The 27531-nt window shown below is 39.6% G+C and overlaps 1 protein-coding gene across 3 annotated transcripts; it reads left to right on the plus strand.

Moving 5' to 3' along the window:
* Positions 1 to 801: 801 nt before the first annotated feature.
* MIER3 (MIER family member 3) lies at positions 802 to 27332 on the plus strand. Of its 3 annotated transcripts, none has more exons than XM_020805558.3 (13): positions 802 to 875; positions 1741 to 1818; positions 4650 to 4795; positions 6176 to 6310; positions 7647 to 7767; positions 9091 to 9176; positions 9837 to 9909; positions 12792 to 12943; positions 14365 to 14446; positions 16062 to 16153; positions 23012 to 23139; positions 23304 to 23449; positions 23546 to 27332. In XM_020805558.3, exons 3-13 carry the CDS (start codon positions 4697 to 4699, stop codon positions 24001 to 24003), a joined length of 1572 nt encoding a protein of 523 aa, XP_020661217.1. In that variant the 5' UTR covers positions 802 to 875; positions 1741 to 1818; positions 4650 to 4696; the 3' UTR covers positions 24004 to 27332. The 3 variants fall into 3 exon arrangements, with proteins under 3 accessions (XP_020661217.1, XP_020661215.1, XP_072848839.1); XM_020805556.3 differs by having other exon boundaries at positions 806 to 875; positions 1741 to 1765; XM_072992738.2 differs by lacking the exon at positions 802 to 875 and having other exon boundaries at positions 1687 to 1818.
* Positions 27333 to 27531: the final 199 nt, after the last annotated feature.

Genomic DNA, 27531 nt, shown 5'->3' on the forward strand with positions numbered 1-27531 from the left:
GCTGGACAGTGTCTGCGAAGCAACCAAGATGAATTTGACACAACTCTGGGAGGCAGTGGAAGACAGGAGGGCCTGGCGTGCTCTGGTCCATGGGGTCACGAAGAGTCGGACACGACTAAACGAGCCAGATCTAAAGTACTGTAGCCAGCCCACCCTATGACTATTCTAACAATGATATCGCTACTGCCTTCTGCAGGTAATTAAACAAATTATGCTAGAGGAGATACAGAAACTGTTAGGTTTGATGGAAGGAGGCTAAAACTCTGCAACTCTTTGGGAGGTATCTGGTTCAGACCCCGTTCAGACAGGGTTGAGGAGCCAGCAGTTGAAATGCTGTTGGACTCCAGCTTCACCTAGTGTTAATCCTACTGGAGAGCTGGGAGCTGGAGTTTAATAACGTGTGGGGGGGGCGCAGGTTCCCCACCCCACCCGCTTTAAGCTCTTTGGGGAGGTCTGTATACAGTGGGGACAGGGTGTCAGCCTCCTTCAGAACGGAAGAAAAGGTCCCGATTAAACTTCAATAATTTGGCGTCAGTTTCGCGTCAGCTGGTTGTGACTGGAGGGGGGGTTTCCCCGGCCATCCTTCCCCCCCCCCTCTCAGCCCTCAGCCCTGGGCCTCTCGCAAGGGCTTCGAGCTAGGAGGAGATTCCAGGAAGCTTCTGACAAGGACTGCCAGAAGGTCTCTGGAGGGACGAAGTCCGGCGCCTCCTTTCCCCTCATAGATAGAGAGCGCCCCAGCTCTCTCTATCTCTCCCCCCTCCTCCCTTGGCCGGCTGTAGTTCTAGTCCCGGCCGGGCTGCCATTGGCTTAGCGGCCCCATCCGGGCACTTGGCGCATCGCTGCTGCTCAGCCCGAGCGCTCCCAATATGGCGGAGGTAAGCGGGGAAAGCGGGTAGGGGCGCTGGGGTCCAGCGAGCTCCGGGTCGGGCCCTGGGGCGCGGTGGCCCTCGACGGCTCCCTCGGCGGCCTGATAACTCTCCTCCGGGGGTCGGAGCCCCGTGAAGGGAGCCTCCGGGGCCGTCTAGGGGTTCTTGGAGCCGCTTGCATCGGGGAAGCGCCGCCTGCGCGACTAGGCCGCGGCTCGCTGGCTCGGTCCCTCTCCCTCTCGCTGTTTCTGCTGAGCGCCCGGCGCCGGTCTCCACCCACAGCCCTTTGGCTCGAAGTGGGGCAGCCCGCCTTGTCCGGACTTTCGGGGAGGATGGCTGGGATGGAGAAAGTCTAGCCGGGCTGGGGTCTCGGAGAGATTCTCCGAAGGGCAGCCTGGCTCCTTCCGTCATCTCTTCTCCGGCAGCCCCCTGTCACCTCCCGGGCGGGCCCGGCCGAGGAAGGAGCGCTGAGATGTCAGGGCCCGGCGCTCGCGGCAGGGGCGGCGGGGATGGAGAAGCTGGGGAAGCGGGTCGGTTTGGAGGGCGAGAGGCAACCCGGAGGGCCGAGCGGGGCGAAGAGGGAGGGCGGAAAGAAATGGGGAACCGGCTGAGGGATGGAGAACCTGAAGGTGCGCCTATGGAGTGGAGGGGGGGGGAGGAGGGACAAGAAGGATGCTTACAGACAGAAAACGAAGGAAGGGAGGAGAGGAAAAAGTAAGTGGGGGAGATGGAGGCCGAATAGAAAGACTGAAATCTAGTAACTTGGAAGGAGAGGAGTTCAGTTAACGAATTCTCTTTTAAAGTCTTCTTTTACCGAGTCTCTTGGCAAACCTTTCTCTAACTTCTTCTCTTTTTCTCCCATTGCTTGTTTCAGGCTTCCTTTGGGAGTTCGAGCCCAGGTTTGTCCTCTTCAGTTCCTTCCTCTGTGATTCCGGCAGTGGGAAGCTTTTGGGTACGGTTAAGGGCCAGGTTACAGGCAAAGATGCTTTGTGTATTTTCTCTTGACGTGTTACAATGTTTTCCCCACCATGACCTCACCCTCTCTATTTTGTGATCACTTTTTCATTTTGCACATTTGGTTTAGGGCCAAGTTGTTGTGTGCCCTATAGAAGTAAGAGTTCTCTTGTAGAAGTTGTAGTTGGATTTAGATGCTAGGTGGATACCAGATAAGAAATTTAGTTTGCTTCTGAGTAGACTTGTAGCTCTGGGTAAGTTTATTTAAAAGGAAATCTCATCATTGTGTTGGGATAGCCATCAAGGTAACCATAGCTAGCACTGGGTTGTGAACTTATGTAGGATTACAGCTTTGGATTCTGGTTCTGTACATGTTTAATTGGAGTTGAGCTGCACAATATTGTGTAAGATACAGCCTTGGTTTTAATACTTCTGATAGCTTTGGCTGTAATGATTATTGCTGTTTTCCTATAGCTTGATTAACTTTAAAGAAAAAAAGTGGAACAATTTGTGTCAGCAAGGTTAGGAGCATAGCATGTTTTGATTCTAGATTTCATTTGTTTTTTAAGGAAATCAAAAGTCATGTAGATCAGCTATCCTGTGTATTAAAAATACATACATAATTTGTTTTTTATCTTCTAGATAAAAGTTGTGTTATTGCAGAAGTGTTAACTAAATTTATGCTGCGGGCCTATGTACACTTTGAAGGAATTCTGAGTGGATAAGCATAGGATTGTGCTATCAGGTTATGTTCCTGTGGAACACAACCTATGAATGTATTTTCTTTAGTTATATATGTGTATAAGGTAGCCTGAAATACCATTTGACAGTTGCAGTTTTCCGACTGAGTAAGGTACAACAGTTGATATTTTGAAGATAAAGATATTTTGAAGTGCTCTCCTAAGCTACAGACCTGTTGCACTTATGTAGTTTAGATGGGGCAGGTGGAGAAGATCTTCACTGTTATGGGAACATGTACACACAGTCTGCTGCTAGCCTTAGTCCCTAAATGGGGCATTCTGATGATATTTCAGGGGTGGGTGTGAAGCTGCCTTCAGTCTAATGAACCCAAAGTCCATTTATTCCCTTTTGATATGCTGGAGCCTAGCATAATTAATGCCAACTTAGCAGTTTGAAAGCATATAAAAATGCGAGTAGATAAATAGATACCACCACGATGGGAAGGTGACTGCGTCCCGTGTCTAATCGCACTGGCCACGTGACCACAGAAACTGTCTATGGACAAACGTTGGCTCTACGGCTTCAAGACGGGGATGAGCACTGTGCCCTAGAGTCGAACACAACTGCACTAAATGTCAAGGGAAACCTTTACCTTTAGCATAGTTAATCCCTTCTCCATTAGTTTTAGCAGAGGGAAGGAGGTGAAAGCAGGATAGATCACTGGGTAAGTCTTTGGAAAAACTGAACCCCCACTCCCAGCTTATATAAGCCAGTATGATGTAGGAGTGGATCATTACCAATTTCACTCTCCCACACATACATTAAGTTAGGATTGCTTTGCTCAGCTGTAGTCCTGTAGATACTATCTTGGGAGTAAGCCCCATTAAAAAAAGAGTGCGACTTTGAGTAAACAAATACAGGATTGCACTGTTCAGATAGAATTAGGAATTTTATGTTGTAACAAGTCTTAAATGAACATAAATTCATTTGTTTCTTAATCAGATCAGTATGCGGCTTTAGTTGGATATTGTCCAGTATATTTTAAAATGGTATTAGCATAATAGGCACATGTTTTTTCTATGATGTTATGAACATGATTAGTTATGCTTACCTTTTTTGTTAGTTGAATTAACTTATTTTTCATTTATTTTTGTTGCCAAAGAAGGCACTTTTATAAAGGAGTTTAGTTTAAGTGTTTTAAAATTGTTATTTATATTATCTAAAAATGTAACTAATTTAAAGTATGTGACCTTCTATATCAACAGTTTCAGGTAGATTGGGTTTTAGTGAAATACTTTATTTGGATCAAATTTATCCTGATACAGATACTTCATATTGGGAAGGAAATTTACAGTTGGTCTTTAAAAAGAGGAAGAAAAAATAGATCTGTTGGCTTGTACGCTTAAAGCAGGGTTGGGCACTTTGTGGGTCCCATCATAATGTTGGGCTGTGGATCCCATCAGTCTTAGCCTATATGGCTAATGGTGACATACCATGGAGGTTAGAATCCAGCAATATATGTAGGACCATGTATTACCCATCCATAGTTTAAACTGTCATAACAGATGGGCATTTGACATCCAGATGGTTTATTATAGATCTATACAGCATCTATTTGCTGTCCTAGAGTGTCTGAAAAGAGAATTCCTGAGAAAGCTCAACATTTTGACTTATTTAGATTCTACCCTCTCTGGGTGGAATTCCACCATTTCTGTTTAGTAGCTGTTTATAGACACTGCATTTCTTCTATTGATTTGTGCCGAGTCTCAGATTTATGGTATCTGTGACAAGAAAAGCTACTGTTTAAAATGATAGCTTATGCTGGCATATCTACTCATGCAAGTATAGTTATATATAGCTTAGAGTACTTGCAACAAAAGCTATAGTTGATTCAGTAATATTAATGGGACTTGCGCTCCAAAGCAGTCTCTTCATTGTCCTGTTAGGGTTGTTTTTAGTATAAAGGTACATGAACCCATACTGTTCTTGATTTGAACTGTAACACATATAGGCATGCTTGCAACATTAGGATAGTAAGAATAGATGTTAATGGTTGTTTATTAAGAGCATTAACTTTGATATTAATAAATATTTTTTATTGTTAGTATCACTGTGTGTTGCTAAAAAGATTCACATTGTCTTTTATAGTTGGCTCTTTATCTTCTGAGGATCATGACTTTGACCCTACAGCTGAAATGTTGGTACATGACTATGATGATGAGAGAACTCTTGAAGAGGAAGAAATGATGGATGGGGGCAAAAATTTCAGTTCTGAAATTGAAGACTTGGAGAAGGTGAGGGACTTCCTCACAACATGCTGCATATGTAATATGTTCTCTGTTGTGTGGTCCATTCATTTTTAAACATCACAAAAGTCCTGCCTACTTTTTTTCATTCATTGCCATCTTACAAGGATTGAGTGTGATTTTTTAGAGCTTCATTAATATGAATCAGGCAGTCACAGAAATCCTTTCTGTTGGTTGAAGAATGCAAAATGATAGAAAACCACTCCCACACAACTTCCACACACTGAAATCTTAAATACTGATTAAGAAGTTGGCGGAAATCTACATTGTTGTAACTTACATGCTTCGCCCACAAGGGCACTCATGTAAGTGGTTTCGCTTCAAACATCTCGCTGTTATGTGCCTGATCTCACAATCAATTGTGCAATCAGAGAAGGACTGGCATGCAATAGACAGCCTGGAAAATACCTTCCACCTTTCTCATGATTGCCTTTACGCAATTAGCTTCTGCTGCATACTGTCTCCTGGATTCTAGTATATAACTAAATTTCAGTCAATCTGTGGTGCTGCTTTCTATGCTGTTGCTTCATTGTTTATTGAGAGTATAGTTGCTTCATATCAACATATTTTTGTTAAATTTGTATTGGAGATTACAGCAGCAAATTGTGAATGCAGCAGCCTTGATAGCTATACTGAAACTAATTGAAGTTTCTTTTGTATTTTTACCAAAAGTGCTTTTCTATATAGCCATCAACGTTGCTGCAAAACAATATGTACGCCCAAGGGCAACATAGCTATATTGTATAAGGGGCTGTTCAAGAGCTACAGTCATCATCGTTATCATGTGCTGTCAAGTAAATTCTGACCTATGGCTACCCTTTTCTGGGTTTTCCAGGTGGAGAACACTCAAAAATGGTTTACTGTTCCCTTTTGAGAATGCCCTGGGACTGTGCAGCTTTCCCAAGGCCACATAGACTGTCTCTACTTGCAGGAGGCATAGTGAGGAATCAGACTCCCAGTTTGTGGTTCCACAGCCACAGACCTAAAGCACTGAGGTATCCAGCCAGCTCTTCAAGAGCTATAGCAGAACCATATGCCCCTTTCCAGCTGATCCAGCCAGTTTATCTGTTGAAGCTAAAGTAGCAGCAAAAGTTTAGATTGTGAATATATCTTTTTCAGTTGTGTATTTGAAGTCCTCATCTAAATTGATTCTTGATACCCTTTCATTATTTTCCTACACTGAGCAGAGGGTTGGATTCAATGATCTTATAAACCCCTTCAAACTTCATGATTATATGATTCATTGTGAATAATATTTCCATTAATTTGTTAAAACTACTTTATTCCTTTAAAAATGCAATGAATATGTAAAACCTATTATCTTCCATAAGTGACAATAAACTTTGTTTTCTTTTTTAAAAAAATCAGGAAGGAAGCATGCCTTTAGAAGATTTACTAGCATTCTATGGCTATGAACCTACAATTCCTGTTATAGCAAGTTCCAGTGCAGATAGCTCCCCAAGTGAACTTGCAGATGAACTGCCAGATATGACTTTGGATAAAGTAAGTTGGAAACACTTTCCTCTGTTACAGTGTAAAGTGTGGAAGGCAAGGGTTCTGTGGAATGCTACCCTGATTAGTATCTAGAGAATAAATTTCTTTGTAGCTCTGATTTCCAGATCCCAAATGTCTGTGTCACCAATATTACTTTGAAATGTGCCATTAATTTTCCTTCTTGTAGGATTATATTTTACTTTGCTTTGACAGTTTTTCAAAAACATCACTTGTATTAACTTTTTTAAAATTGTCAAAGAAAAATAAAGTGAAATCCTGCTAAAATGGGGTGCTATGCCTCCCATATCAAATGCTACTTTGTATAGTTTCTACTGTATACAATTTTCTTTTAAGTGGACATGTCATGTTTGAGTTGCTATTGGTGGCATGTAAGATTTCATTTCTGGGACGTGGTGGCTCTGCGGGCTAAACCGCAGAAGCCTGTGCTGCAGTGTTAGAAGACCAGCAGTCGTAAGATCGAATCCACGCAACGGAGTGAGCTCCCGTTGTTTGTCCCAGCTCCCGCCAACCTAGCGGTTCGAAAGCATGCAAATGTGAGTAGATAAATAGGGACCACCTCGGTGGGAAGGTAACAGCATTCCGTATCTAAGTCGCACTGGCCATGTGACCACGGAAGATTGTCTCCAGACAAACGCTGGCTCTGTGGCGAAATGGGGATGAGCACCGCCCCCTAGAGTCGAACACGACTGGACAAAAATTGTCAAGGGGAACCTTTACCTAAGATTTCATTTATACATGATCCAGATGTATTACATAATTAGATAAACCTAAAACCACTGAATGCTGTAATCTGTTTCTACTGTGCTTTCATAGTAAAGGTAAAGGTAAAAGTTCCCCTTGACAATTTTTGTCCAGTCATGTTCGACTCTAGGGGGCAGTGCTCATCCCCGTTTCCAAGCCATAGAGCCAGCATTTTTGTCTGAAGACAATCTTCCGTGGTCACATGGCCAGTGCAACTTAGACAGGGAACGCTGTTACCTTCCCACCGAGGTGGTCCCTATTTATCTACGTGCATTTGCATACTTTCGAACCGCTAGGTTGGTGGGAGCTGGGACAAGTGACAGGCGCTCATTTGGTTGCGTGGATTCGATCTTACGACTGCTTGGTCTTCTGACCCTGCAGCATAGGCTTCTGCAGTTTAGCCCGCAGCACCACCACGTCTAAATTTGAATCATAAGTATGACTCAAATTTGGTCATATGACAGGATGAAAATAGGAAGACTTCTGCAGAATTTCACATAAGGAACACTGTAAGGTGAATTTCAAGATACTTTTTTTTTTCCAAAGGTGAATGGTAACTAATTCTTGACTCTTCTGATTGCAGGAGGAAATAGCCAAAGACCTGTTGTCAGGGGATGATGAAGAAACACAGTCTTCTGCTGATGATTTGACACCATCAGTTACTTCTCATGAAACTACAGACTTCTTCCCTCGGCCTTTAAGATGTAGGGAAATTAATATTGTAAATATTCATGTGTTTTGTGACTGAAGTTTTCTTGGTCATGTATTGCTTTGTACCTGAAAAACACATTCTTACTTGGTTTGCTGCTGCCATGTTTTTTCAAGCATAGAAGTGGCAATATCTACCTGGAACAGATTTTAATCTTCCTCGGATCTGTTTTGTGTGAACAAGTCTCATGACTGTTCAAAGAAAGTACAAGTTGAACTGTCAGTGATGAACACTGCAGTACTGTAACAGTTATAATTTGACTGTTCTCTAGTAGCCATGCTGGAGCTTAGCCAGTGGACTACCACCAAACTACATAGTTTTCCACACAATTAAATTTGACACAATTGGTGGATAAGTGGCCCATATGGTTTCATTTTCAGGGGAAAAGTTTGTCATGTTAGAAAGTATTACGAAATCTTTTTCACAAGGAGCTATAATCCAGACACCAAATATTGCTGACCAGAGTATTGAGATTTTTTCTGCTATATGGAAATTACTTTGATCATCACAAGTCAACACTCTGTTTGCTTCTCTCTTCTTACTAGAAGATTTGTGTAGTGCTGTTCTTGAAATAAGATTGAAGTAGTGATTTATTGCACTTTTACATAACTACTTACTGTGTATACTTAATTTGTTTGAATTATGATAGGAAGTGGCAGTAGAAACCATAGAAATTGAGACATTCTACTTTTCTGCTGACCACTGGTATAGATTGGATTACTTTGCAATGTAGTGATGTAATGTATTATTATTTCTAGTGTACTTATATAAAGAAGTGACTGCACATAAAGTCATGTAAAAAGGCACAAGCCTGCCCTCAGAATTGTAATGTGAAGGAAATGGTAAAGGTGCAACTAGAGAAAGATTAAAGAAGCAGAATTTTATCATGTATTTACATATTTTTGCAGAAGTGAGGTGATTTCCCTAGGGGTAGAGTAATCTAGTAGGACAGGGGTGGGAAATGAAGGAAACAATTTGGGATTTATAGTTTTATAGAGGCTGGTACATGTCCATTTGACAACTGGTGTTCAGAAAGTTGTAATTTGTTGATCATGATGGTGCATTTACACTTGCAGTCCTGTGCATGCTTACCAAGGATTAAGTTGTACTGAACTTGGTGGAACCTTATCCTGAATAGGAATGCATAGGATTGCAGTGTTAAATTCTGATGCTTCTTGTTATGCAACAGAGCAGATGTTAAAAAGATTTATTTGATTTCCAAACAAAAAAAGAAGTGCATTAGAGATACATGTTACAGTGTGTGATATTATACTAAGTAATTCTGAATTAACATTTGTTCCTTTTCTGTTATGAAAAGCAAACACTATATGTGATGGTGATAAAGAATCAGATGGTGAAGATGTGGAGGTGGATACTGGTAATTCATCTGAAGATTTACGAAAGGTAATCCTTTTAAGGACCTACATTAACAAGTGTAAAACTATTTAAAATAATTGTCCTGAGCTATTTACTGCATATTGAATATATAATAATATGAAGTTAATGTACTTGAAAAATGTCTTGTCCTTAAAGTATGTCAGCATACACAGTATCATGGATGGTATTCTGCTTGCATGGGATGGTTTGATTTCTCTCTTTCAGTATTAGCCCTTAGAAGGATCCTCTAAACTAAATTTGTGGTCTTCCAGATATTTCTGGATTACAACTCCATCAACCCTAGTCAGCATAACCAACACTGAGAGATCATGTGGGCTCCAATCCACAACAGTGGAGGCCATAGCATTTGTGGTCAGATGACTTGTCAGAGCAACATTGCATGAGATGCAAGGGACTACTGCTGGAGAGAAACACTGTCCCTGTTGCTGTGTGTGCGCATAGAAAGAAAAATGATCTTGAGTATTGTTCCATGGAGGGAGATGCCTTTTGTATAAGAGCTATTAGGTTTGTAAATACATTGTTTTGATGAGACCTATATATTTTATTTATTTATTTATTTATTTATTTAATTTATATGCCGCCCACTCTACCCAAAGGTCTCTGGGCGGCTCACAACAACCAAATATGAATAAATGCAGAATTTAACTTTTAAAAATATCTTTTTAGGAAATAATGATTGGTTCACAGTACCAAGCAGAAATTCCACCTTATTTAGGCAAAAGCTGTGACAGTGAAAAAGGTAAGTTCTTATTATGTTTGTTAACTGAAGGCTAAAGGCAACACTACTTTTGTAGCATTAGGATTTTCTTCCTTTTCTCACTGTAGCCCACCATAGCACTAAAAGCCTATTGTAGAGAGTTTCCTTGCTGAAAGAGAGTTTTGGAGCCTAGGACCAGCCGTTAAGAAGGTGATCTCTTGTATCCCCAGCAAAAGTGTCTGTCAGCACAGCAAGGCTGTGACAAGGGCCTCCCAAAGATCTTCCAACCTTTGGCAAGCTGATTTAAAGAGACACGGTCCTTCAGATTGCCTAGACCCAAGTTACATGTGCCTCTATAGGTCCAGCACTTTGGATTTGGCCCAGAAATGACCTGGCAGTGATTGAAAATATTTCACACCACTTCACTGCTTACAGTGTTGTAAAGTTTTTATGAAGCAGGAAGTAATTCATTATTGCTGGCGTAGTCCCAGGGTGCCACCAGAAGGTGTAAAACCATTTCTGTGTATTTTGTACCTGAAAAACTATGAGAAGGATTTCTATAAGTCAATATTAATAGGACAGCACACAATAATAATTACTATATCTGAGATCCCCCTGAGAAGAACAGAGTACAGTGGTGCCCCGCTTGACGACAATAATCCATTCCAGGAAAATCGCTGTTAAGCGAAATCGTTGTCAAGCCCAAAAAACAAACAAACAAACAAACAAAAACCCCACAACCCATTCGAATGCATTGAAAACTGGTTAATGCGTTCCAATGGGGGAAATATCTGATTGTCCAGCAAAGATCCTCCATAAGGCAGCCATTTTACAATCCCTGTGTTGCGAAAATAGGTCTGGAAAACAGCGGGGAGCCATTTTGCGAACTGCCGATCAGCTGTTTTTAATCATCATCCAGTGAAAAAACGGTTCTCAAAGCAGGGACTGAATCGACGTAAAGTGAAAAAACCCCATAGAAACATCGTTTTGCAATCGCTATAGCAATCACAAAAAAGTCATCGTAAAGCGATTTTGTCATCTAACAGGGTTGTCGTCAAGCGGGGCACCACTGTATATAATTATTCAGTATTTTCAATGCTACTAAATTTTACAGATGAGTTACCAATACGCAGTTATATAAATAGCTGCTGATGGTTGTCATGAATACTTAAAATTAATTAATAAAATTAATTAATTTTAAGTATTGATTGCATTTTAAAAGACAATTACCTGTGGAATTCCAAAAAAAGGCAAATTCTGTTTTTCTTTTAAATTAAAAATGTCTTCATATTTATTGCTATACTACAATATATATACACTACCAGATATTTTTGTGGGTTCAAAAAACATAAGCCTAAGTTTTATCTCCTATTTGACCATGCCATTATTTTAGAGTAGAAAATTAACTGGATATTTGAAATGTGTGGTCAGTTTTTCATCTTCTTATTAACTGGCTTGGAACATATAGTTATCTAGTGCTGAACTGAGCCAATGGAAAAAAATTGCAGTATTTAAGGGGGGAAGTTTAGTTGCTTCAACATGTGGCAGTTCCAAGTACAGGGGTCAGTAATGCTTGGGTATCCTTACTAGCTGACCCAAACATCGTGGTGGTCAGGTTACCTCTCTCCTTGCCAGCTGAATGCAGGCAAGTGCCTCCACCAGCCACAGAGCCCAGAGCCCTGCTGATGTCCTATGGGAAATGGAGGAGGAGAGCATTCTGGCTTCAGCTACTGTTCAGGGATGGGACACAACCCGTTTACTGAGCAACACCTGTAAGAATCTTTGCCTCTCCCCTGATACTTTCTGCAAGGGGGAGAGGCAGGTACCGTGTTTTGACACAAATGCACTACAGCTTTCCTTCCATCAGTGGGTGGTAAGTACAGAGATTGTCTCATACCTATTGGAATTGCACACATGTTTGCAGTTTCAAATTTAAGTGGAACACTTCTTGTTTGTTGCACTTATATGATAGGTCTCATTAGCTATTGTGAGTATAATCGCTAAAGTCTGTACAGCTAAACAATCTCATAGTCATCTTGTCCAGTCTATCAAAAAAATAAGCACACACCATGGAAGTTATGATGACCATGACTTTGGGAGCTAGTGTTTCAGATAACATAAAGTTAATTATTAACAGAAGATAATTTTTGAAAGCCACTCTCTTTCACTGTTATCCCCTGTAGTCTCTTATTTTCAAAATTTTAATCCTTTAAGCTAAAATGTACTTGAAATAAAATATTGTGAGTAGTCAAGCACCTGATGGGCAGAGCCAGGGCTGAAAATTAGGAGAATGTTATCTGGGACGTATTATAACTAAGATTTGTTAGGAAGAATAATTATTGTACTAATGGTTTTCCAGGTGCTTTGATTACAGTGGTGCCTCGCATCACAACAATTCGTTCCAGCGAAATCGGTGTAGAATGAAAACAACGTGATGTGATTTTAAAAAGCCCATAGAAAGGCATTAAAACCAGATCAGTGCGTTCCTAGGGGCTTCAAACTCACTGTCCAGTGAAGATCCTCCATAGCGCGGCCACTTTCACTGCCTCTGCAGCTAGGAATCCGTGTGAAAACACAGCGGGCGACCATTTTGTTTACCCGGCGGCCATTTTGAAACCGCCAATCAGCTGTTAAAAAATCATCGCTTTGCAATGATCGGTTCCTGAAGCAGGGGACCGATCATCGCAAAGCGAAATTCCCCCATAGGGAACATCATTTTGCGATCACAAAAAGTTCGTCATTATGCGATTTCGTCGTCAGACGGAGCGCCCGTCTTGCGGGGCACCACTGTATTTATATTTAACTTCTCCTTGGTTTACTGTTTCTTTATTTTGGGAGGGGGGCATCATAGTAGACTAAACACCTTCACATTGTTCTCCCTCTTTATATTGCTGAAGAATCTGAGCCATGCTTTTTCTTAACAGTGTATGAAAATGATGATCAGCTACTTTGGCAGCCTGATGTGATTTCAGACAGTAAAGTTAAAGAGTACCTTTTTGAAACTTCTTTAAGAACTGGAAATGAAAAAGTGATTGGCCGAATTCCTGAAGGAATGCACACAAGGGATAATGAACAAGTATGTTTCTAATTTTAGCTGTGTATAATCTATAAGCGTACTGTTTGGTAATGTTTATGCACAGGAAAATAAATGAAATGTTTTTGTTTTTATTTGGTTTATTTTTCTTGAACACTTCAATAATTATAAGGAATATGTCTTGATCAAAATATAATTCATGCTCTGAAAAATAAAAATATATAGACTGGATCCAGATTGGCCCTTTTAGTCACACAGTGGACTATGGTCCAAAGGATGCTTCTCCCCAGAGGAGTCAGGAATATGGATGTATTTTACTCATCCAAAAATGCTACCATGCACCCTGTTTCAGGAGATCTCCTGACCTTCCAGAGCCTATTTCTTGGAGGTACAGGAGGCTGCAAGGAGAAGAACAAATTAGCAGAAATAATTTTATTTCCCTCTTGACTGGCTTGTCTCCTGAGCACAGTTATTCCAGGAAAAATGTGGATCCAATCCAATTTAAGCCGGGGGGGGGGGGGAATCACCTTTATAACTGTGAAATTCTTGCCATTTTTTAAAGAATATATACTTTTTGGAAGAGGCTTAGCATATATATTCCTAAAGGCATATTAGTTTGTTTCCCATTTATTTTCTTTGATTTTAAATCCTTTGAATTAAAACAGCAGAGCACTGGGAACCATAGCCAGATGTCTGGTATTTTTCCCTAATATTTCAGGATCTGCCTTTTACCTCTTCAGTATAGTTTACTGCTTCTTAGCATGTCATAAAATTCATAATTTGGAGTTTTGGGAGGTAGTTTCAGAGCAAGGATGGGATAAATAATATTAAACATAAAATATCCCATAATGCCACACACAATGCCTAGTGGCGTAGCTCCATGCTTCTGCTTCTTATTCTTATTCTTCTTATTCTTCTTATTCTTATTCTTATTATTCTTATTCTTATTCTTATTCTTATTATTCTTATTATTCTTATTCTTATTCTTTTTCTTATTCTTCTTATTATTATTATGTTGTTGTTGTTGTTGTTGTTGTTGTTATCTGGCAGCCAGGCCACTTCTGCTTGCAGGAGGTGAGGGGATGTTGGGATTGGGAGGAGGTAGGAATACTCTGCTAATCCTCCCCCTCCCTTTTTGACTACCAAAACTCTGCTCTGGAGGGTTGGAAGGTCCTTCAGAATAGTTTGGGAGTTGATGTTGGAGGCTGCAGAAAGAGAACAAAATTGGCAAAAGTCACTTACTCCCCCTATCTTTCCACCAATAGGAACTGGCAGATGCTTTCTATTTGTGAAAAGTATAGTCCAGCTCTGTGTCTCCTGACCCATCATCTTGATAGCTTCATTTCATATTGCTATTTAAATAAGTGAAGGTGTTACTGTATAGTAAAGCTAGAAACATTTCGTCTCTAACTTGTGATTCCCTCTGACTATAGCTGAAAAAGAAATATTTCAATCTCTTCTAGGCACTCTATGAACTCTTAAAATGCAACCACAATATAAAGGAAGCAATTGAGAGGTACTGCTCAAATGGAAAGTCATCTCAAGGTAAGAAATTTGTATTAAAGGAACTCTAATCATTTACTCACTCACCTGGGAATAAGTCCCCCACACCCCAATGAGATTTACTTTCAAGTAGACTTGTATAGGATTTTGCTGCCAGATGTTGAAAAAGTTTGTTTCAGAGTTGTAAAAATGAGATGAGGTGACAAAGCTATCCACTCCATCTCCTCATTTTTAATAATAGCAGGTGATTACTCAGTTGCCATCAGAAAGACATAAGACTTAATGTTGCCATCTTGGATAATATTAATTATTATAATTGCATTATGCTAGTTATTTTTCTACATTGTTTTAATGTGTTTTAATTTTTGTAAGCCGCCCTGAGTAGATGTTGTCTAGAGGGGCTGGGTAAAAATTGAATAAATAAATAAATAAATAAATAAATAAATAAATAAATAAATAAATAAATAAATAAATAAATAAATAAATAAATTTCATATTATGAGATAATGGAAGATATTCACTTCTCAATGGTTCTGTTGTGTGAGCATTCAGCTTCATTTGCAACATTAGTTCACAAGTGTTGAGTGATGTTTTCAAGAGTAAATAGTATACACTCATTCGTCTCATCTGATTCATCTGTTGCAGGATCATAGTACTTCAGATGAGATGGTGGAATGATTCTGTGAATCTGTTTTTAAGTTACACTACTTTCACTTCGTTTGTACAATGCAAACAAAATAAAATCAGTTACTTTGATTTTGATTTTTGATTGATAAAAATGTTTACTAGATATGTCTTATATTAAAGAATAAATTTCTGCCATTTAAAAAACTCAGATGCATTCTTCTCAGGAAGTACAAATTAAAACTATTGTGATTTGCCTTGAACTTGGACTAAAAAAATTGAAGATACATAATGGAGGTAGGCCTGTATCCAGGTGTGTCACTGCCCTAGTAGGTATTCAGTTACAGAGCTTGTACAAGGGTGATATCCAAAGCAGTTTGCTTGTTTATAGTATCACTGGTGCAATGATACAATCCAGCCCAATGACACTAGGATTTTCACTCTCTTAGTGTGATGTTGGATTTTGGTCATAGCTTCTTATTGCTCTCAATAAATACAGTAGATCTAGTTAGTTGGTTAGAACATAAGTATTAATTGTTTTATTATTTAGAGGACATTAAGTAAAAATGGAGCTGTCCAGAATAAATCTGCTCTCCAGAAATTCCCATGGACTGACATATGTAGTTCTCTTATAGTCTTATAAATTGATGTGAGTTTTTGCCTTGCCTGTCATATACCTGTTGCGACTGATAGTAACAGCAGTCCAAACAAGAAACTGAGTTTCTAAGTTAGAGACAAGGTCCCCTCTAAGGTGCGTGGCTGCGCAAACATGTATGTTCCTTCACCCCCTCTGTGCAGGGCTCCTCCTATACACACCCACAGCAATAGTTTCCAGCCCCTTTGTTTCTGGTTGCGATGGAACCCTGCATGGGGGGGGCAGAGTCTCTCACACAAGGGGCAGAGCCCCACCTGGCGAGACTGAAAATTAAAGGGAATGTTGGTTGAAGACATCCTCTTTGCTTTCCAGATGCTAGGGCCAGAACAACTGTTGGTAGACTTAATTATTCTCATCCTTTTTCCTCCCACTTTAAAGAGATGACAGCCTGGACTGAAGAGGAATGTAGAAATTTTGAACATGCACTTCTGATTTATGGGAAAGATTTTCATCTTATACAAAAAAATAAGGTAAGTTGGTATACAAATTGATGGAACACATGGTGTTTAATCATTTTAAAATCCAAGGAGAAACTAATTAAAGCAGGTACGTAGAATGATGTAAACAACATATTGTTGCTGACTGGCCATTTTCGTATTAATTTTTCAACAAATGTTGTACAGCTGCTCATTTAGTAAATTAGTCAGCCTGTTTATGTCTGCAGTAGAATCTTACTGCCTTCAGTGTTTGTACTTTTGTTTTTTAAAACCAGCTGCTATGTTCATCTAGATATTTGCTGTTTTACTGTTTCAAACGAATACTTGATCATCATTTGTGGTTAAAGAAGAAAGATGTTCCACCTAGTTTCTTCTTGATTTATAGAGAATTATGTTTTACATACGTTCTCATACTTCTGGTCTGAAATCAGATAGTAGATAACTTGATATCATATGGCTGGTAGTGCTAAAATGCCTGACAAAGTTCAATGTGGCCAGTGAAGGTTTGTTGCAGTAAGCTCATTACTGTAGTCTTGAAAGTGCCACAAGACGTCTTCATTGAGATTTGCTATAGCCTCACAGATGACATAACATTATCATTTAGTCAGAAGTGAAAGAGTTGACTAGAAGATGATCTTCTAAACATAAATACCATGACTTGGATTCAAAATGTTTCCTTCCTCTGGCAGATGCATACCATGGACAGGCTTCTGCTACAGAATGTTCTTTGTATCCAGTTTTCAGATCAGTAGCTATTAGGGATAAGATCGTTTCTGTTTTAATGAATTTCTTTAAAAAACAAGAAAGAGCTCTTTTCATTTTCTTATTCTTTTGTTGATTTCTGAAAGACAGCCCCTTAGACATGGATGATTTACATTAATGAACTAAAAGTACATGAAGGTTTCATTTTTGTTTGTGTTTCCCTCTTCTGTTTAATCCTTTTACCCCTTGTGTGTCAAATTTTCTGGGCAAAGTGTTGGAATGTGTGGTGGCTGAGCAGCTCCAGGCTCTCCTGGATGAAATGGATTATCTAGATTGATTTCAATTGGGTTTCAGGCTGGGTTATGGGACGGAGACTGCCTTGGTTGCCCTGTTTGACGACCTTTGCTGGAGAAAGTCAGGGAATGCATCCCTGTTGATTCTCCTGGATCTCTCAGTGGCTTTCGACACCATCGACCATGGTGTCCTTCTGGACAGATTGGCTGGGGTGGGAATGGGAGGCACTGTTTTATGGTGGTTCCACTCCTACCTGGCTGATCAAGTCCAGAAGGTGGTGTGGGAGACAGTAGCTCTGATCCATGGCGGTTGCGGTTCCTCAGGGCTCTATACTGTCCCCCATTCTATTTAGTATCTACATGAAACCGCTGGGGGAGGTTGCTAGGAGGTTTGGGCTGAGGAGTCAGCAATATGCTGACAACACCCAGCTCTACCTCTCACTCTCTACCAATCCAGGTGTGGCAGTCATCATTCTGAACTCGTGCCTGGACTCGATAATGGACTGGATGAGGGTCAATAAACTGAGGCTCAGTCCAGACAAGTCGGAAGTGCTGCTGGTAGGTGCTCCACCAGATAGGTTAAAGGGCCATTTCCATGCCCTAGATGGGGTTGCAGTCCCCCTAAAGGACAGGGTCCTTAGCTTGGGGGTGCTCCTTGACCCAGGTCTGACCTTGGAAGCCCAGGTGGACTCGGTGTCCAGGGGTGCCTTCTTACAGCTGCAGAGAATATGTCAACTTCGCCCTTACCTGGATGAGCGGAGCCTGACAACAGTCAAACATGCACTGGTAATAACCAGACTGGACTACTGCAATGTGCTATACGTGGGGCAGGCTTTGAAGATGGTCCAGCGAGTGCAACTCGCACAGAACTGGGTAGTGCGGCTGGTAAATGGTGCCGCCACACAGACTCATATCAGGCTGGTTCTGAAAAATTTACACTTGCTGCTCGAGCCCAATTCAGAGTGCTTTCTTTGACATATAACACCCCAAATGGCTTAGGACCTGGTTACCTAAGGACCACCTTCTTCCATACAAGCCTGCCCGTCCTCTAAGATCAGGTCAGGAGGCCCTTCTGAAGGTGCCATCCCTGAAAGAGGTGAGAGGGATAGCATGCCAAAATAGGCTGCTGCCCCCCAACTTTGGAATGCTCTCCCTATAGAGACCCACCTAGCTCCAACACTTTTAGATGTTCGGCACCAGGCAAAGACCTTTCTATTTAGCCAGCATTTTAATTAAATAGTATTCTTTAGCTGGCAATATGAGCAGCAGGATTTATTAATATTAATGTTTTAATGACTTTTAATATAGAGTATTATTATAATATTGCCTATTTTTAATGGTTTTAATGTTTTTAAAGTTTGAATATTGTTGTACGCCACTCAGAGACCATTGGTAATGGCGTGGCTAAAAATCTTGCAAATTAATAAATAAATTGCCTGGGAAATGTTTCAACCAACAGCATTGTGATGGCTGTCACAATGTCAGCAGCTAATCAGAGTATCAGGGCAGATGGGGGGGGTGCTTAGATTTTGAAGCTGTGAAAAGGACTGGATTTGTTTGAACACCTTTGTTTCACTCATTCCTTGAGGGTGTGTAAACTTGTGTCCCTTCTATCTTGTGCTACTCGCCTGTGTGCACCTTTGATATCTTAGATGTGCTCCTTTTTTCCTTTCCTTTTTCCCTATTTCTCTGAATTATTTTTTGCTGCTGTCATCAGATAACCTGCTGTGTCAGTGTGCCTCCTTGGGTTTATTTTTTCAATTTCCCCCTATGATTTTTTAAAAATTGCTCTTGTGTCCTTTACTTTCTTGAATTATTTTTGCTATCTGCCTGCTACTGCACTGGACTAAAAGAAGAGAAGAAAGGCATCAAATGATAGAGGACAGAAATCTCCCCATATTCTAGTTGTTTTGATTGGGCGAGAGGCTTTGATTATATTTTGGGCTTTATTTGCTTGCTTCTGTTCTTGGCTTTTGGGAAGGGGTTGTATGGATATGTTGCTGTTTTTTCTATATGTGGAGTGCGTATGCGTATGCTTTTGCTTTTTCAAATTGTTATATGTTTAATTTACTGTGATTATCAGAGTTGTATACTTCAGGGATTTTTGGAGGACTTTTTGGTGGTGGTGATTGGTTGCTTTTGGAGTAGATTGGTTCTCTGTTGACTTGTCTCTGCTTTACTTTGGTAGTTTTTTATTGATTCTTTAGGGCTTTTTGAAAAAATGGGAGAAAAATGAACCAAAATGACCAGAAAGAGGCAGTTACTTTCATGGTTAACTAGAAGAATGGTGCACGGAAAACATGAAAATGAAAGAGACACCCCTCCGAAAAGAACCCAAAATGAAACAAAATAAAGCTTTTTATTGTGCACACCTCTAGTAGCCACGTTAATCCATTTTTGTATGATTAAGAGAAAGCAAACAAGCAAAGAGAAAAAGTCTTAGAATAGTTTTAAGGCTAACATGTTTATTTTCATGCAAGTGTTTTTGGATTCCAGACAAATTACAGTATTCAGGCCACAGGTCTAAACATTGTTGTTTTAGTGTGTTAATCCTAAAATTTAACAAGAGTTTTTGGAGAGGAGCAGTCGTGATGATGTACCTTAGTAAACATATGTGAGTCATTGCACTTAGAGCATCTTAGTAAGAGCCAGGGGGTTCACCCAACTTTTTAGCTGGAATCACTTTGCTGTGCCAGATGTCAGTGGTGTATTTTTGTAACTACAGTGGGGTCTCTACTTAAGAACTTAATCCGTATTGGAAGGTGGTTCTCAAGTTGAAAAGTTCCTATGTTGAATCTGCATTTCCCATAGGAATGCATTGAAAACCATTTAATTCGTATTTGCTCTTTTCCGTCCATAGAAACTACAGTGGAACCTCTACTTAAGAACTTAATCCGTTTTGGAATGGTGTTCTTAAGTTGAAACGTTCTTAAGTTGAAGCAAAATTTCCCATAGGAATGGACTGAAAACCAATTAATCTGTTCTGGCTGTTTTTTTGTTATGTAGAGGTGCGTTCGTACATTGAAGCATTAGTTCCCATAGGAACTAATGCAAAGCTGGTTAATACGTACTCTACCACTAGGGGGAGAATTTTTTTTTAACCTAAGATGACCTAAGGTTAAAAAAAGAGCAGTTTTTTTTCCTGTTCTTATCTTGGATTTCTGTTCTCAAGTAGAAGCAAAATTTAGCAAATGGAGCTGTTCTTAAGTTGGATTGTTCTTAAGTAGAGACGTTCTTAAGTAGAGACCCCACTGTAAGTGTAGTTAATCTGCACTGTACTCTGTGCGGTGTGCAACTTGCTGTCCAAATACTAAATGCCAAACGAAGTTGGAGACAGTAAGCTATAACAAGACATCTATCTCTGCTTGTCCCAACAAGTTTGCTTTTGTGGGTATAAACTTAATGGGAAGCAAGCATCTCTTCATAATTCAGGGTTAGGCTAACAGACCAGCTCCAGTTTCTAAATTCCTACCCACTCTTTCTCCACAACAGAGCAACATCAGGTGGGTGTTGACTTGCAGACCAAGAGGAAAAATGATTCATCCTTCCAGTTAGGCAGGAGTACTCTCTTGGTTTTATGATTCTGTGTCTACCTAAAAATAGCAATGAGAATTAAACAGAATTTGGCATCTGTAATCTGGTTTTTCTTAAAATGCTAACAGTCATGTTAGTTAACTGGTAGAACTCTTCTAGAACAGTAGGTCCCAACCTTTTTAACACCAGAGACTGGTTTAGTTGAAGACCATTCTCCCAAGGACCGGGAGGGGGTGTGTGGTGGTGGCTGGCATCCGTCTGTGTGTGCATGCAGGGGGGTGCATGCAGGGTGTGTGTCTGTGTATGCAGTGGGTGGATGGACGGGCGGGGTGTGTGTGCATATATGCATGTGGGAATGTGTGTGCGGGTGGGTGGGAGTGTGCATTCGTACGTGTTTCTTCAGCCTTTGATCTGTCTTAGCAGCCCAGTCCTTCCAAGACCATGGACTGGTACCAGTCTGTATCTTGGGGTTGGGGACCCGTGTTCTAGAAGGTCAGACTTGGATTTTTCCTTTGACTTTTAGATTCTGTTGCCTGTTGCCAAATGGAATTGTAAAATGCCATTAGTGTCTCACAGATTTATACCAATTTGTGAAGGAGCCAGAACCAATCATTGTTAGCATGTTGATTGCCTGAGCAGCAAGGGCACTTGGGATAGATGATTTCTTGAAGTGTGCGAATAACTCATGATGATGGCAAAAAGCTACAGTTGAAAACTAGAAACACGAAAAAAAATGCCAGTTTCATGTAGTTCTAGCCTAACTGGGAAGGGAGCCTAATATAATGGTGCCCTAAGTATAAAGAGATCTTCTATAAAATCCATGTTCTGCAATTTTTGTTGTCAGCCCTTGAATAATAAAAAGCCAGTCACTCTCCATCTAAGTGCACATTTAGTTCTGCAAGTATTCTCTGTATAAATATAGGACATGAGAATGATGGATCTTAGTGAAGTTCTGCTCTTTTCAGTGACTGCCTTCAAGCAAGTTGCTACAGTTAATCTATGTAATGCCTTAATTCCAAGTCTAAAGCAGTCAAGGTACTTCTGAAAGTTAACCTAGAGTAGACTGTCATTTATTTACCAATTTTATAAAAGAATACAGTGGTGCCTCGCATTATGACGTTAATTCGTTCCAGCGAAATCGCTGTAGAATGAAAATGTCGTGATGCAAAAATAAAAAGCCCATCGAAACGGATTAAAACCCGTTTAATGCGTTCCAGTGGGCTGGAAACTCACAGTCCAGCGAAGATCCTCCATAGGGCGGCCATTTTTGGTGCCTGTGCAGTGAGGAATCCATCCCAGTAAACAGCGGGGAGCAATTTTATTTACCCAGCAGCCATTTTGAGACCGCCGATCAGCTGGAGGAAAATCGTCATTTTGCGAAGAATCGGTTCCCGAAGTAGGGAACCGATCATCACAAAGTGAAAAAAAACCATTCAGACCATCGTTTTGCGATCGCAAAAAGATCGTCGTAATGTGGTTTCGTCGTAAGGTGGGACAATCGTAGAGCGAGGCACCACTGTGTTATGCAGCAGTACAAATTAGGGTATTAAAATTGGGATTAGAATTAGTTTGTCCATTATATCCTTACTAAGTGCTATAACTTCTCCTTTTGACAGTGTTCTTTTTTAAAAAATAAAGGAATAAAATGCGCAATCATTTAGAGTTTTTCCTTTCAGATCCAATTTATTAGTTAATTTTTCATGCAGTTCCCGAATATATAGCAGCTGCCTTTGACGTCAGAGAAATTAGCCTAATCTGGGCATTCAGAAATTGTATCTATGAAGGGGATGTTGGGTCATGTGCATTGCTCCTAACCACTTAACCCCCAATCTGGTAACATTGTGCAAGGTGTGAAGGGACATCTGCACAGTGGAGAACCCTGTGGAATCAGAATATAGCAATCACATTCAACTGGATGTGGTTACCACTTCTTATCAGATTTTCCTGTTCAGTGAAAGGAGATTGGGAGATGGATTAGGAAGCATGGAGTTGCACAGGCCTATATGGACAGAATTCATGAATGCATGAACAGGCTATACTGTGTATTTGGTCATTTTGGAAGTAGACTGTCTCATCAGTAGCCACCAAAGTGGTTTCTTGCATCAGTAGCCACCAAAGTAGCTTCTTGGAAAAGAAAATAAACATTTCCTTTGGATATGGCAAGTGACATCCAATTGTATGGAAATGTACCATGTCAGATACTCTTTCCACTCTATCTTTTGTACTGACAACTGAGCTGGAGCTCATATAAATCTGCAAAACAATTCAAAGGCTTCTAGTATTTCATTGGTTGTCCTTTTTCAGTAAGGAGCCATTAGAACAAATACTGTGAAGGCTTTAATGTGTTAATTTTTCTTTTTAGGTGAGAACCAGATCAGTTGCTGAATGTGTAGCATTTTATTATATGTGGAAGAAATCAGAACGGTATGATTACTTTGCTCAGCAAACAAGATTTGGAAAAAAGAAGTACAACCACCATCCTGGAGTCACGTAAGTTCTAGGACTTTGGACAATTTCTTTTTTTTCTTCTCTTGGTAATCTCTTTTCTTGAAATTCTCATCAACAATTTTATAACATTTCTGTGATTATATTCTGAAGACATGTCTTTCAGTTACCGCCAGTTAAATAATGTTCCAGTGATTGTGCTCTCACAGGGACTATATGGATCGATTGGTAGATGAAGCAGAAGCTCTTGGTGGAGCCGTACATACTTCAGCCATAACAGCAAACAGCAGAGCAGAGCCTATTCCTGATCAACAGCTAAGCATCCTGAACTCTATCACTGCCAATGATTTAACAGGTGAGTTGAAGAAAATAAGAAATGTGGTATGGAAAAGCTTGCCACTTGTGTAGGACAGTGGTGAAAATCAGAGTAAAATATTTTTCTGTCTTTCAGCACTCACCAACAGCGTAGCAACAGTCTGCCACTCTACAGATGTGAACTGCTTAGATGATGCCTTCCCACCTCTGGACAGCTTGCCCCGAACAGCAGTTAATCATGTGCCTGTTGTAACAGAAGATTTGCTTAACTTGCCTAGTAATGGCGAAAGTGATTGTTTTAATTTATTTGAGACTGGATTTTATCACTCAGAGTTAAACCCAATGAACATGTGCACCGAGGAGTCTGAAAGGCCTGCCAAGAGATTAAAAATGGGAATCACAGTCCCAGAATCCTTCATGAATGACGTCTCTGTAAATAACTTGGGTGTTGATTTTGAGAATCACACACATCACATTACAAGTGCCAAAATGGCAGTTTCAGTGGCCGACTTCAGCAGTTTATCTGCAAATGAGACAAATGGCTTCATCAGTGCCCATGCATTACACCAGCATACTGCGCTTCACTCAGAATGAATATGGCAGCCAATCGAACAAGTGGTGGACCCTATTGACAGTTCATGGTAAACTTGATAGGAATGATCAGGTTTGCTTAGTCTTTCACTGGAAGTTTGAACTATGACATCAGTGATGTCTTTATGTACAGAACTATATCTTGATTTATCAAGAGTATTTTCACTTTTTCCAATCCATAAATGTGGAAACTTCATATGATGTTTAGCAGAGTTTGAGGACTAAGAGAACTCTGTGGTGCAGCTTTAAGCTCTGCTTTCTATTTCTTTTTAAACCTGTAGACAGAGACTGCTGTCTCAAAACCAGCACAGAAGTTTTGAACTGATTGGAGTGGCTTTGTAGTCTTAAGTTGCTTCTGATCTAATGGATGCAGTGGAATAACGATTGTTTACAGGTACCAGTCCTGATTCCTGCTCAATGTAGCATTTTAAAAAAGCAGGGAAAGGTTTCTTTAATTTAAACTGCACAAACATATAAGGATATTTTTAAATGGAACTTTCTCTCATCCAAAATTAAACCAGAGCACTTCAGTTTACAAAACAACAGGTTCATCTTGATGGATGCTAGCACAAGAAACTGTAGGAGCACAGTCTGAAGACACACTTGGATGCTCTTACCAAATTACAGGCCATGGCTACCTTACACAGAGATGGTTATGCTTTCTGATGATTTTTGTGTACTTAAACCTATTGGCTCAAATGATGCGCATATTGTTTAGGAGTTAGTGGTGGGTTGTCCACATTCTAAGGAATATAATGTGAAAAACAACATCAAATGTTATGTCACTTTTCCTAAGGTTGCTGACAGATGATGGTACATTCTGCACAGCTTAGGACTTACCACTAATGATTTACATCTGAGGATTTGCCTTAAGTTCAGAGAACTGCAGTTCAAAATGTTAAAGTTATGAGGGATGGTAGGTTTGTAGATTGTGATGATGCAGTAAAACCTTGAAGCTTATAATTCATTCATTTCCTTCTTGGATTGATAAAGGCTCAAGTGCATTTTATATTCCAGAGAGGAAACTTTGATAGGTATGTTTTTATGTTACTGTGTTTTTTTATACCTTTCATGAAATCAGATTTGTGAAAAGCCGTTAGAGCTTTGGCCATCGGTTATTAAGTGAAAGTTATCAATTATGTGTGCTGAGTGATACATATTTCTACAAAAATATTGACCTTTCTCATAATACAACTGAAATGCAGTTTTGAACTTGGCACTATTTATATTTAAATTCTTTTAACTATACTGCAATTTTTAAAAATTTTTGTTTCAGTGTTAGTATTAATGATTTCATGGTTGCACTGCATAAATAGGAAGCAAATGCCTTAGTTAACACTTCAAAGGGAGGGTATTTATTCAGTATACTGTGAACTGCATTGACATCCTGAGTTTAGAGATGCAGCCTAGTGCTGTGTGCTTTTCACTGCATTGTAACTTAAGATGGCATTGAAAGGTTCTACACATTAGCACATCTAACATTTTATCAACTTGATTTAGCACAGTGGACAAATGTTATTGGTGATCTGTTCCAAATTATGCCTCTAAAATAGATAATTCTGATAAGTACACAGTCAGTAATGGGTAGCCTTGGCCGTGTCATGTTCTGACACTTTTAGCCAAATTGTCAGCTTCTTGTTGCTGTGATTTGTGCTGAACTCTGTATTTTGTTTCCTTTTTTTGTTTTTGGATAAACACATCTTATATAATTTTGTAAAATACTGGCCATAGCCCCCCCCCCGGGTTATACATTCAGGTTTATGGGTTTACAGTGGCTGGTCTGTATAAAAAGAAAACCATTACACAAATGTGTGAATGCATATACCAGTTGCACTTATATGAACACACATCCATTCTCATTTAGCAGATGCAGTACTATGTTCAGTTTATCTATGCATTGCTGGAGTCTTAATGAAGACTGAGACAGTCTAGTTTCTTGTCTAAAAGTTTTGATTGTCAGCAAGTTGAATGGACACTTTAGTTATTTAATAAAGACTTTTGACCAAAATTCTGAATATGGTATGAGAGAACAATGAATTCTGGCTAGTTTTAATAGATTTTTAATTGCTGATCTAATTTAGCCTGTGGGCTAGCTAGCTGGTAATGTTTACTTTAAAATTCGTTGTTAAAATGAGGCAATAATTTGCAAGATTATGTAAATATGTACATTCTGCATATCTTTTTAGATATCTATTTCAATATTTTCTGACTACTTCTGTGTATAGTAACATTTTGTGCATGCTTGATGTGACATTCATAAATTTGTACCACTATGACTTTATTCATGTAAAATAGCTATTTATTGAATTTTTCTTTTAAAAGCTGGACTTAACCTGTTTTTCCTCTATTTTAAACATTTTAATGCAGAAATTGCTACTGTTTATTAAAAGGATTGTGTTTGAGGATCACTATGGTGGCAGAATTGCAACCATATGAAAATTGATTCTTAATGTTTAAAGCACAATTCTTCTAACAAACTGTGATAACTTCATTCATTGCTGAGTGTATTTTCCCGCTCCCTCCCCCTTCATAAAAACAAACCAAAAATCCATCATGGGCAATTACAGTTTGGTAGGTGTATCACTTAACTACAGGGACTCTGAAAAGAATAGCTGATTCACTTAGAAGTGTAACTGGTGCTGTGCTTAGAGCAATACTTTGACTTCTGTTAGCCATCCTCTCATTGATAGCTTTTTAAGTGTTTATTTTTCTTCTTGTTATGGTCAAATTGTTGACTTTACTTGAAGGCTGTACAATACTGTCTGAAGTATACTACATTGTGTACAAGTGGGTTAATTTGTGCAGTTTTTCTTTTAAAACTGAGTCAAACCATATGTTAATTTCAGATCCGGTAGTGTATTAATGATACTCTTTAATTTAACCAAAGTCTTTAGTGGATATTTCAAGACTGAATGTAAACTAGTGGATAAACTGACCATTAGAAGACTGTTTGCCCAGTGTTATAAGCACATTGTCTATAAATTGGAACTTAATTTACACAGTATCATGGCTATGATTTTTCCATGAGTGTGGGACAACTTTCCACTTATTGTTTAACAACAGTTGAGGAAACAACTAGTAATACCAGTCATTCCTATATACAGGTTGGTATCCCCTGTGCATAATAACATAAATTAGTGACAATCGCAACATTTTAGTATCTGATGCCCAAGATGAAGTTGCTATTGTTGCATTGGTTTTAATATTTGTACATAAACACTGATTTTTTTGAACATTATTTTGTATTTGTTGTACTTTAATACCTGGTGTACAGTTCCAGAAATAAATGTCTAAATAAATGTCTGGAAATCTTTTTTCCTCCTGTGACAGTTTTCATGCCTCTGAAACATTGTTATTCTAATATTTTTACAGTGTTTCCTGTGGAAGCTTTTAATATACTGTATAATCACCTGCCCTCATTCACAGCATTTTACCAGGAGTCTAGAGATGTCACCTTCCATTTGTAAGATCTGATGTTTTCCTATTTCTTCCATCTTTCTTTTTCTTTCCAGAGATAATCTGTTAATGAGG

Source organism: Pogona vitticeps, chromosome 2, assembly GCF_051106095.1.
Source record: "Pogona vitticeps strain Pit_001003342236 chromosome 2, PviZW2.1, whole genome shotgun sequence".
NCBI classification, from domain to species: Eukaryota; Metazoa; Chordata; class Lepidosauria; order Squamata; family Agamidae; genus Pogona; species Pogona vitticeps.